Source organism: Schistocerca gregaria, chromosome 3, assembly GCF_023897955.1.
Source record: "Schistocerca gregaria isolate iqSchGreg1 chromosome 3, iqSchGreg1.2, whole genome shotgun sequence".
NCBI classification, from domain to species: domain Eukaryota; kingdom Metazoa; phylum Arthropoda; class Insecta; order Orthoptera; family Acrididae; genus Schistocerca; species Schistocerca gregaria.
This window is the reverse complement of record NC_064922.1, coordinates 432,957,895-432,970,230: the sequence shown is the minus strand read 5'-3', so window position 1 is coordinate 432,970,230 and position 12,336 is coordinate 432,957,895. Positions and strand designations below refer to the sequence as shown.

The following is a 12,336-nucleotide window of genomic DNA, read 5'->3' as shown; positions in this document are numbered from 1 at the left end:
ATAATACATTTTTCTCCCTTTTGGGTCAGTATTCTTCAAAATGGCTTTATATAAGCTGACCTGAATTCGTCTCTTTTTCCAATCTTTTCATCTAGGTCATTCCCAACGTCCTTAATTATGTGTTTCCCCTCTACCACCCACTGTATCGTTATGGAAGCTACTCGCTGAGGCCTTTACCACACATTTTATCATGCTTTCTTCTATCTAGTATTTTCCAGATATTCCTAACTTGATGATTTTTAAGAGTGTCACCTGATTTATCTGTTCATTTCATTTTCAGCATCCTATTGTAGCATCATGTACTAAACGGTTCGATTCTCTTCTTTTCTTTGTTTCCCACAGGCCATGATTATCTTCTATATTACGCTATGCACCAGACATATATTCTCATAAATTTCTTTCTCATATTCTGTGATTTATACGCACGATATTGTCGACTCCTTTCGGCGAGAAGCGAAATCTTTGTGTTGGTGTTCTGCCTCGTATGTGCCCCTTCGCTCAGCCATAATACGTCATATTGTTTTGAAAATTCTTTATTTGGATTACTGCTAGTAGCAAATCTTCTTAGTTACAGTCTTCCTCTGAGATTTAATCCCTCTTCAAATCCTTACGTTTACTTGTTACATTGATTTTTAAGTATACATGTTGAACAGAGTAGCACAAAGGCTGCTCCCTTCATTCTGCCGTTTCATATCCGACCGTTTCTCTCTTAGTAGTCCACACTTCTTGTTTCGTCTTGTTTCTTGTACACATTGTGTACTACCATCTTCCCCTATACTGTATATCTATTTTACTTAATATTTCTAAGTTCTTGCACAACTTTCTCTAGGTCGGCAAATCACTCGAAGGTACCTCAGTTTTTCTAATCTTTGCTTCATTTAGCAAGCGTACCATCTGAAATCCCTTTCGTGAGCCTTTACCTTTCCTTAAGCTAAATGCGTCGTCAGCTGTCATATCTTAAGTTTTCATATTTATTCTTTGTGTGTTCTGGCCATCAAACTTAATTCAAGAGCTGTCAATCTGCTCGTACGACAGTTATTGCGTTACCTGCTCAAGCCATCTTCGTGATTTTGAGACTCATTTCCTCAGGAATTTCAGATAGCATGGCACCGTTATTACACATTCTGCACCTTAACCTGAATAATCGTTTAACTGCTACTTTTTCCCATCAGTTTGGTTATAATAAAGATTATTGCCTACCCCCCCACTCTGCCTAATTTAATCCGAGGTCTTTCAGAACATTTTGAAGTACTGGCTCTCACGCCAGATCCCTACATCCTTCGAACCAGTATCTTCTTATTTTTATATCACGTTAGGAGGTAACTACTCCTCCTGATACAAACCATTACTGCCCTTTTCCACATGTCTGCTATCTCTTCTGGATTTAATAGTTGAATTCTTTCTTCACTCTAAATGTTGACAGGCTTTTCTTTTAAATGATCCTAAATTTTATTTTCTCTTTCATTTTTCGATTTCTTCGTGTTTTAGTTACAGCCATCTCGCTTTATGTGCATAATAAATAAAAAAAAAAGCACAGAGGTGCATTGGAATAAAAGGAGGCACATAATAATTAAATCGCAATTTCGAGACGTGACCACGGCGAAGACAGTGTCCAATTTTAAATTCTCCTTTGATTTTAACTTTAAGAGAAACTGCTGTAGGATAATTGCTTCCACTTCCTTTCCTCTTTTAAAGTACATTATCTATCAGATATTATTGGTCTCTTCTTTAAAAATCTATAAATAGCGCGACATCTGCTCATTCATAGATCGTATTAGTTAAAAAAAAAGGTATAGCGCTATGTTTGACTGGCTGAAGGATTATTGTTCTGAGAGTCATAGTGAATTGCCAAACATCGCTGACATGGCGTGACAGAATTTATGGACGTAATTCGTGTAAATAGGTGAATACCATTGCGGTCATATGACATACAGGACGTATGACTGGTTCAAAGACTACATTTTACCTGGAGGACTTTGTGGCAAGTACAGATATTGTTACCTAAGACAAGTATGTGACCGTATGATTATGACAACAACCAGACTCTAAACTGTATAATAAATGTTTAAAACTCCACTTGTTAGGGATGAGTACTTCGGGAAGTTCATTTGAAATTGTCTAATAGTGTATTATCGTGCAGGTTATTTACATAGGTACATTTGCGACACAAGCAATTTATCTGATCACATAGCAATAAACGTGAATAATTAAAGTGCTACATTTGACCAGAATAATTTCAGTGGGTTTCCATATTTTCTTGTTACAGATCAACTGCTGCCTTTGTTACCTTCACCCTACTTTTTAGCAACAACTGTTTTGGGGAGAATCCTTTCGTAGCATTCATCGGGCATGGATCCCTGCAACTAGCTGCTTCATACGCTGCTCATGTTGTTGGAAATAGATTTGGAAGGCGGATAACACACTGCCTCGTGCTATTGACTGCTGGTTTGTTGTGCATCATCCTCGTATGCTTAACCGCAGGTATCTCTTTATGTAATCTCTTCTTGCATGTTTCCTATCAGAAACTGATTTATAAATATCTTTAAAGGAAAATAAGCGTGCAATATTATTAGATTGTCCTTTAGAAGTATTTATTAGCACTCTTTAAAGTGTACATATTTAGAATGGTGTTATCTCAACAGAATTACACTTTTTCAGCACACTCAACCCAGTGGATCATAACTACACTTTCTCTTGTGCTACTCTTCTGCTGTGACTGCTCATATTTACTCACAAATATACAGAGCTTGGAATTGCATCCAACGAGTTTACGACAGATAGGCATCGCAATTGAATACGTCTTTGTTCAATGCAGTATGAGTGTTCCACCTTACGTTGCTCACTTGGTATGTGCTCCACTTACTTAAAATAATTCCATTAGTACATGTATAGACTTTATGTCTTCTGAATGCACTGTCGCGTAAACTAGGTCTGTATTAGATTTTAGACTACTACTTATTGTAATCACAAACTCATGAATCTAAATACGAAGGTTGAAGCTTTAATAGTGGCAACTATTTATTCACAGCTCATACAAAATAGATACGTGTTTCAAAGTTTTGCTGACCTTCTAAATAGTCACCAGCATAGTGTATACCCCGTTGCCAGCGATGTGGAAGTCGTAGGATACTCTTATCGGTGCCAGTTGTGTTGACAGTTCGAGCGGCGCGATCTATTGCCTGACGAATTTGTAGCAATTCTGAAACGAATGCCGTGAAGTGTTTCCTTCAGTTTAGAAATCGAGTTGACCTTGCGAGGGCTTAAGTCAAAGGAGTGCAGTAGGTGGTATAGCACTTAGCAGCCCCGTCAGTCAAACAATTCAGTAAAAGCGTGCACTGTACTTGCTTGAGCAGTGTCTTGCAAAATGATGGTCAGGTCTTGCAGAAAGTGTCATCACTTCTGTCTGTATGTTGTTCATTTTTGGAACACACTCCCCTGACTTAAGCCCTCGTGCGTTCAACTCAGTTTTTGAACTGAGGGAAACACTTCACGGCATTCGCTTCAGAACTGCTACAAATTCGTAGGGCAAGAGACCGCTCCGCTCGAACTGTCAACGCAACTGGAACTGCGAAGAGTATCCTGCAACATCCACATCGCTGGAAAAGGGTTATACACAATACTGGCGACTACTTTGAAGGTCAGTAAAACTTTGAAAGACATATCTACTTTGTCGAGCTGTAAATAAATAGTTGCCACTATTGAAGTACCAACCCTCGTATTATTCGTCCTCCTACTCCAACCGTTAACAACTCAGTGACGGTAGCCAAAACTCACTATGGAATGAATTGCAGTAAATGTTTTATGCAGGAGACATCCGTGATCGACCATACCTTCCACAAAAATCCACACACGTCAATCACAGTCAGCGGATATGCTGGCGTTTGACGAGTTATCCTGGAATCCTGTGTTTATAAGACTTTCATTTGTGCATCCTTTGTTCAAATGTTCAAATGTATGTGAAATCTTATGAGACTTAACAGCAAAGGTCATCATTCCCTGAGCTTACACACTACTTAACCTAAATTATCCTAAGGACAAACACACACACCCATCCCCGAGGGAGAACTGGAACCTCCGCCGGGACCAGCCGCACAGTCCATGACTGCAGCGACTAAGACCGCTCGGCTAATCCCGCGCTGCGCATCCTTTGTGTCCCGGTCAAATTTCTTTACTGTACTCTATCCACAAATACAAAATAACCATTTTAGACCGATTGATCAGGGGTCACCTTGAAAAAAAAAAAAGATTCGTTATTGTCTATTGTATAGTCATGAGCTACGTAAAAATGGGAACATGAAACAGCCAGATTTTAAACATTTTTCAATATCTGTCCTTTTCCTTCATTATTACTAAAGTCTCTGAGCTATTTTTAACTGCTTTGAAAATAATTTGCTAATCTATTTTTTGGATCCATTGTTATTCGTCATGTTCACAGTAATCCTCGTATTCTCTGAAGTTTTCTTTCTTATTGTCTACCTTTTTTCTTATTTCTCTGGTGCAGTTTCCATCTTGAATTAAAAAGTTTCTCATGTAAGTGAAGCACATTACTTCTTTAATTTCAATATCTACAGCGTTTTACATGTTGCGCTGTATTTCTATGTTTTTTTCATTAGTTTTACTTTTAAAAATTTATCGGCAGGCAAACTTTTTAGTCTGTGTTTTGCATTGCCTACACCATTTTCTGTTTACCTTCTTCACTTTCCGCTGAGACCACATGGAGATGTTGCAACTTTCGTATTATTGTTAACTTCATTTGTATTCCTATATCATTCGAGGATTCATTGAGGATCTTGTCACCGTAACTACCAAACAGGGCTAGAAAGGTGGTAAGCAGCATCTGACTCTTCTCTAATAACTATTTTACCCAAGTATTCAACCCGTACTTTCATAGCACCTCTTTGGTGTAAACGTAGCAAATTTATTAGTCTCCTTCCATTCTGTTCAATTGCTTTTTATATTTTAAACATGATCTTTAATCTTACTACATCATCAACATTTTCTCAATAACTCTATTAATTTTAGTTAAACTTTTTGTCTGCGTACTGACGCACACAGTGCCTTTTCAAACCCTTTTGTATCCTATTTTCAAAATATTCTTCTGACAGGTTATTCTTTCTTCTCTAATTATCGTATTATTATTGAATTAGATGTTTTGGGGGTGACAGGTGTATCACTAATAGTTCTGTAATATTTGTATAGTTTTTCACTACGCTTCTTTGGTTTGAGGACCTTACTACCTCGAGAAAACCTTCTGGGAAGTACCGTGCACCATATATTTGGTTTGTAGACACAGTCGTCTAAACTCTTTGGCGTTTCACAGAGCATGTTAATACTACACATGGTTTTCTTTTCCTGAGACCTTCCACGGGTTTCTCAACATTTTCTTTGTCATATTTGGACCATTCCACTTCTGTCACATTCCTATTATTCTTCTACTTCTACCTATTAGATTAATTCTGCATGATTCTGAGAATCACATGATACTTCTACATTATGATATCAATTGTTATTAATCATTTTATTTCTAGTTACCTACATTTGATTATTTAGAATGTCTGTCACAGCTCTTTCTTTGGCTTCATCTTCGTTATGTGTCTCTCTTAGATTTATTAACGTTACACTGTGCTTCCGTGAAATCGACGCAAACTATGTTTGTTGTTCTTATCACGTAATTGTTCAGTTGATGGTGAGGTTTTCTTCTAATATGTGTAGCAACATTGTCTCACTTCCAACTAACATTCATTTTCATTCATTTAGAGTGGGATTTATTAGTTTCTAGACTTTTGAAATTTATTTTTGTATTTTTAGTTTTTAGAAAATCACCTTATATATTTTAGTACTGTTTCTTGCAAATCTGTGCTGTGTTCTAGAATCCTAGATTTATCGGTAGCACGCTCACTGCACAATGAAGAATAGCTCTTTCTCGGACTGGAGACCAGTAGAAAATGAGTATCATATGTTGGATGTTCTCATGGAAATTTTGGCTGAATCTCTTGGAAATTGGTTCCTATTTCCTGTTCGTTCCTTAAGACACCTTCCGGAAGAAATAAACATTTTGTATATAACATGTACATTTTGTTTAGAGTGATACTGATATTAAAAATTTACCTTTTATGAAGATAATTCCCATTCCTAGTACAGAATGACGATGAGTGACGATAATTACGTGAGTAGCCCATAAAAGTGAACAACTTTACGTATTGTTGTGGAACTGGTAAACCCGCAACAATCGCTAACATGTGATAGTCACACAAAATCATTTATTGATTTATTCTACATGCATGGAGTTCCTGATTCATTATAACCACTGTCCCACAATAGGCCCATGTGATTGTGTTGTATATTCATACCACTGTTGTCACAGAAACTGATATTTTTTTCTGTCTATAGGGTAAGACTGCTGGAATGTATATCGCTTTCGCCGTACTTGCAGCTGTGACCCTGATTATGTCAGTTTTGATGTCATTTGTGCCGGAGTCTTTTAATGAGAAGCTTCCAGAGACAAAAAAAGATATTTCACTCTTTGGAACGAAGCAGAAGTACTGGAGTCTTCCAAGCCGGAAGTCAAACGGATCAGAGAGAACGCCAATGTAGGATATATTGACAACGAGAACTGGAGCTCTGGAAATGATCTCACAAAACTTTACAGAAAAATATTTAAGGAAATACCTTGACGAAACTAAACATGTGGAATGTTTTCTTTAGTGTATTAACAACGACAGCAGTTTAAACTGGAAATGGATAATACAATTGCGATTCAAGTGGTATGATGGGAAAGTGGTGAGGTGTTCCTGTTACATGCACATGTGAGAGGATACATTATGCGATCACATTGAAAACAGACATGTTGATTGTATCTGCAGATAGTAAAATGTGGAAGTTACATTATATTTTCTAAAATAGCTCCATATTGTCTCCGGGATATTATTAGTATATAATTACATTTTCTTACATATGCAGCGGTTAAAATCTTAGTTTGGAGACCTTTACATCCACGAAATTACACCTACAGTTCATAATGGTTTAGAAAAAAGGAATAAAGTTACTGAAGCAAAACCAAGCCATCCATAAACAATAAGGCAGACCAATACGTTAATGAGAAAATTGAGGCGTTATTGGAACTAATAATAAAATCGTTAGTAGTAAAAATAGCGGAAGTTTCGTTAAAATGGTAGTCTATTAGAAATATAACTTTCATCTTACAGTGATATTGATAGAAGTTTGTGGTTTATATTTTTGAGTCTGCATATTATAATTTATCATAAAGAATATTTACAAGTAAAATATATAATTATGTATACTCATACATTTTTCTGAAACCTCTCATAATGGCCACTTTTCTCGACCTAAAGCGAAAAGGGTCCGGTGTGGACACACATACTCCGAAAGTGTATAGCAACTCTATTTTGACTGAAGCAACGCCACCGGCTTGCCGTCTTCATTTAAGGCAAACGCTTTGGAACCCTTGAATTGATCGGTAAACGGTTTGATGCATATTATAAATGTGATGAGCAGGAAGGAACTGATTTTGTTGCACAATTTTAAAGACATCACAAAATGGGTCTACATTGTCCTTGTTAAAAGGTTGTCCTCCAGCACAATGGTTCCCAAACTTTTCATCTGACGGAACACTCTGAGAATCCTGAAATCCTGACATTCTGATGGACCACTTTGTTTATTTTATTTTTATTAATTAACTAATATTTTTTTTTTTTTTTTTTTTTTTTTTTTTTTTTTTTTTTTTTTTTTTTTTTTTTGAAATCAGTCCTCAGGCTGGTTTGATGCCTCCCGTACGAATTCCTCTTCTGTGCCAACCTATTCATCCCCTTCATCCGAGATTAGAGCTTGCAACTTACGTCCTCATTTATTTGCTGGATGTATTCGAATCTCTGTCTCTGTCTACAGTTTTTGTCCTCTACAGCTACCTCCAGTCCCATAGTACCATGGAAGTCATTCCCTCTTATCTTAACAGACGTCTTATCACCTTGCACCTACTCCTTGTCAGTATTTCCTACATATTCCTTTCCTCTCCAATTCTGCGCAGGACCTCCCCATTGCTTAGCTTATCAGTCCAACTAATTTTCAACATTCGTCAATAACACGTCATGTCAAAAGCTTCGATTCTCTTCTGTTCTACTTTTCCCACAGTCCATGTTTCACTACCATGCAATTCTGTGCCACAAACGCACATTCCCAGAAATTTCTTCCTCATATTAAGGCCTATGTTTCATATTAGTAGAGTTTTCTCTGCTAGAAATGCCTTTCTTTCCAGTGCAAGTCTCCTTTTGATGTCCTTCTTGCTCCGTATGTCACTGGTTATTTTGCTGCCTAGCTAGCAGAATGCCTTAACTTCGTCTACTTCGTGACAGTCGCTCCTGGTATTAAGTTTCCCTCTGTTCCGCTACTTCTGTCTTTCTTCTATTTACTCTCAATCCATATTCTGTACTCATAAGACTGTTCATTCCATTCAGCAGATTAAGTAATTCTTTTTCACTTTCACTCAGAATAGCAATGTCATCAGTTATTCGCATTATTGATGATGTCCTTCCACCTTCAATTTTAATTCCACTCGTGGGCCTTTCTTTTATTTCGATCATTGCTTCCTCGGTGTACAGAATGAACAGTAGGTGCGAAAGACTACATCCCTCTCTTACACCCTTTTTAATCCGAGCACTTCGTTCTTGGTTATCCACTCTTTTTATTCCCACTTGGGTCAGGTACATATTGTATATTACCCGTCTCTACCTATATCTTACCCATATTTTCCTCATAATTTGTACATCTTGCTCAATTTTACATTCTCGAACGCTTTTCGTAGGTCGACAAACCCAATGATCATATCTTGGTTTCTCTTTAGTCTTGCTTCCATTATCACCCACAACGTCAGAATTACCTCTCTGGTGCCTTTACCTTTCCTAAAGCCAAACTGATCGTCATGTAACGCATCCTCAATTTTCTTTTCCATTCTTCTGTAGATTATTCTTGTAAGCAACTTGGATGCATTAGCTGTTAAGCCGATTGTCAAATAATTCTCGCACTTTTCGGATCTTTCAGTCTTCAGAATTGTGTGGCTGATGTTTTTCCGAAACTTAGACAGTATATCGCCAAACTCAGTCATTCTACACAACAGCGTTTATAGTCTTTGTGTTGCCCTTTTCCCCAATGATTTTGGAAATTCTGATAGAATGCCATCTATCCCTTCTGCCTTATTTGATATTAAGTCCTCTAAAGTACTCTTAAACGCTGATTCTAATACTGTATATTCTATGTCTTCTATTTGGACGCCTGTTTCTTCTTCTATCACATCAGACAAATCGTGCCCCTCCCAAAGGCTTTCAATGTACTCTTCCCACCTATCCTCTCTCTCCTCTGCATTTAACAGTGGAATTCCCGTTGCACTCTTAATCTTCCCACCCTTGATTTTAATTTCAGCGAATGTTGTTTTGAATTTCCTGTACGCTGAGTCAGTCCTTCCGACAAACATTCTTTTCCTATTTCTTCACATTTTTCGTGTAGCTTCCCTGCACGTCAGGAGTGTTTCATTCCTCAGCGACATGTGTTCCTGTATTCCTGAATATCCTGAATATCTTTGTACTTTCTTCTTTCATTGATCAACTGAAATATTTCTTGTTTTAACCAAAGTTTCGTCGCAGTTTGTTTTTCTTTCCAACTTCTGTCATTGCCCTGTTTAGAGATGTACATTCCTCATCTACTGTACTGCCTACTGGGTTATTCTTCATTGTTGTATCAACAGCCTTAGACAACTTTAAGGGTATCTTGTCATTCCTTAGTACTTCCGTATCCCCCTTCTTTGCATATTGACTCTTCCTGACTAATCTCTTAAACTTCAACCCAATTTTGATCACTACTACATTGTGATACGATTCTATATTTGCTACTGGGTACGTTGAAGATTAATAAAATTGAATTACTTCAATTGTAAGTCATAACTAGTACACAGATATCATAAAAAGATTTTGAAATAATAATTAGTATCGTCAAGACGTCGAGGAAAAACTGCCACGTTATTAAAGTTTTCACGGAGCACTCATTCGTTTCATGCAAGACACCAGTGTTCGGGGGAAGATAGTTTGGGAAACCCTGCTCTAGTTATTGGGTGGGCTTCCTAAGAGTAATTAGTCTATCAACAGGAACATCAATCTCGATAGAACGTTCGCTGTAGATCCAGAAAATCGCTTTTCCATTTGAAAAACGTAATAAACGATATCTTCTTCATCTTCTTTATTGAACACACTCCAGAAGTTTCGCTGAATAATTTTACCACTTACTGCATCTTTGGTTTTTCTGAGACCTCTCCTTTTCAGAGCATTACGTGCAACGTGAAATGGCTTTGCTGGTATATAAGACGGCGTCTTATCATTCTCTACCACCTAAACAGCAATTTTTTTTGTTGCGGCAGGATCGCAAGTATATTCCTCTGATTTCCGGACACATTTTCCTGACATCGTGATGCCCTAATATCTGGATGACTATCGAGCGTTGCAGCAGACCCTTTTAAATCAGATTTTTTGTATTATGCCAAACATAACATATCAGAGATGGTTTTAAATAACATAATTCATTCAAAATTGTCTTAAAGGGATTTTGAAATCAATCTGGAAGAAGCTAGATCGCAATGGCGCAATCAGATTAAAAATGAACAGTCGGGGAAAGTGGCCACCTTTGTGTTAACGATTCACAAATGAAACTATCCATCCGAAAGAAACAGCAAGGAACTACATTTGTAAACCGAAAAATGTTTTTTAAGAGGACATTGTATGTCCTATGCCGCCAATGTTAAATTATCCAATTCTGTGACCCTTTATCTTGGAAACTAAGACATAAACTTACAATTTTCTATAATTATTGAATGCATCTTTCTAGATAGACTGAACTGGAATTATTACTAAAATTTTATTTTGTGGCATGTTATCTTTTTTTCATACACTCAATTTTTTGACAGAATTTTGTAAATATTACATTTTTTCGTCTTTTATGCACTAGAGTTGCCGTGCCCCATATTTTGTGTCTTCTTCAGTGTCAAAACAGCCCTGTGATAGCCTCCTCCTTTTCTTACTTCCTTCTTTTGTCATTTGCTGAGTATTTCATCCATCTCTATGGTAGTGAGGCGGAGTACCCTCTTGTTGTACATAAAATCTTTCATTTCCAAACACCTCTTTGATGGCTGGTAAAATCGATGTTCATAGCATATGAAAATACACCTCAGCAATTACGGTTCCTTCAAAGAAGACTGGGCCAATCAAGTTTCTCAGTGACAGACCACAGCACACATCAACACCCAGAAGATTAACATATTTCTCCACGTGTAGGTGAAGATTGTTAGGAGCACAGTACACGCATTTGTGGCGGTTTACAGTACCATTCAGTTTGAACTGCACCTCGTCAGACCAGATAACCATCCCTACAAACCGTTCATCCTCGCTAACCGTGCCTTGAAATAGCTCACACTTTTGACGAAAAAAAGAAGATATGAATATTTATTATGTAAAAATGAATGAATGGATGAAAAAATGGGGAAGAAATGGCTTTAAATACTTATGGTACTTACTCTTTCAGTACGAACTTTGTTGTAGAACCCCATATTTACGTGTGGTAATAAAAATTCATTTAGACAGAATTAAGCACATTTAAAATTACGTGAACCTTAGCAACCCTCTCATGCTGATAAATTCAAACTAACTGATTAATAACATTTATTTGAAACTTATTTAAATTAAATTTTTTTTACGTATTTCGGCCTTGGCACACATTTTCTAGATGCAGTGGATTTTTAAATATTTACTGAATTCTTTCCCGGCGTTAGCTATAGAACACAAGACTGTCTCTGTTAGCATAAAATGGTTAAATATTGCCAAGCCGACCTGAACGTTTAATTATCATTGACAAAACACACTTCACCATACGTTTAAGTTATTTGCTTTAGAAATGGAAAGAACCAACAGATTAACAACTTCAACGTTAATTATCCGCCTATGAATGCACAAATGTAAAACCAGTAATAAATTCAGTCAGCCTCAGGATCGCTGTAAAAGAAAAATATTTCGTAATTCACTGCTAATTTTACCTGCTCCCGATTTACGGGTTTGGTTAATTTTATAGCGGAACAATTTTTTAAATGTGCCGCCGCTGCAAATCGTTCGGTCGCGGCACAGCCCAGCAACACCAACGATAATCGCTAAAAGTGCTGAAAAATCTTTAAAGAAATCTTATAGATGATATGGGAAGCTAATTTACATTAGTAATACACAATTTTGATTAATTATAATGTATTTAGACCATAACAATAATCAAAATTGCACACCTTGATGATTTCTC

General features: G+C 37.0%; 1 protein-coding gene across 1 annotated transcript in view; it reads left to right on the top strand.

Annotated features, from left to right (window-relative positions):
• LOC126354878 (carcinine transporter-like) overlaps positions 1–7,218 on the top strand; it is a 109,476-nt gene extending 102,258 nt beyond the window's left edge. Inside the window, exons 7-9 of the mRNA XM_050004896.1 lie at positions 2,267–2,481; positions 2,659–2,846; positions 6,391–7,218. Of these exons, the coding sequence (XP_049860853.1) occupies positions 2,267–2,481; positions 2,659–2,846; positions 6,391–6,594 (607 nt within the window). The 3' untranslated portion in view covers positions 6,595–7,218. The remainder of the gene's footprint in view (positions 1–2,266; positions 2,482–2,658; positions 2,847–6,390) is intronic.
• Positions 7,219–12,336: the final 5,118 nt, after the last annotated feature.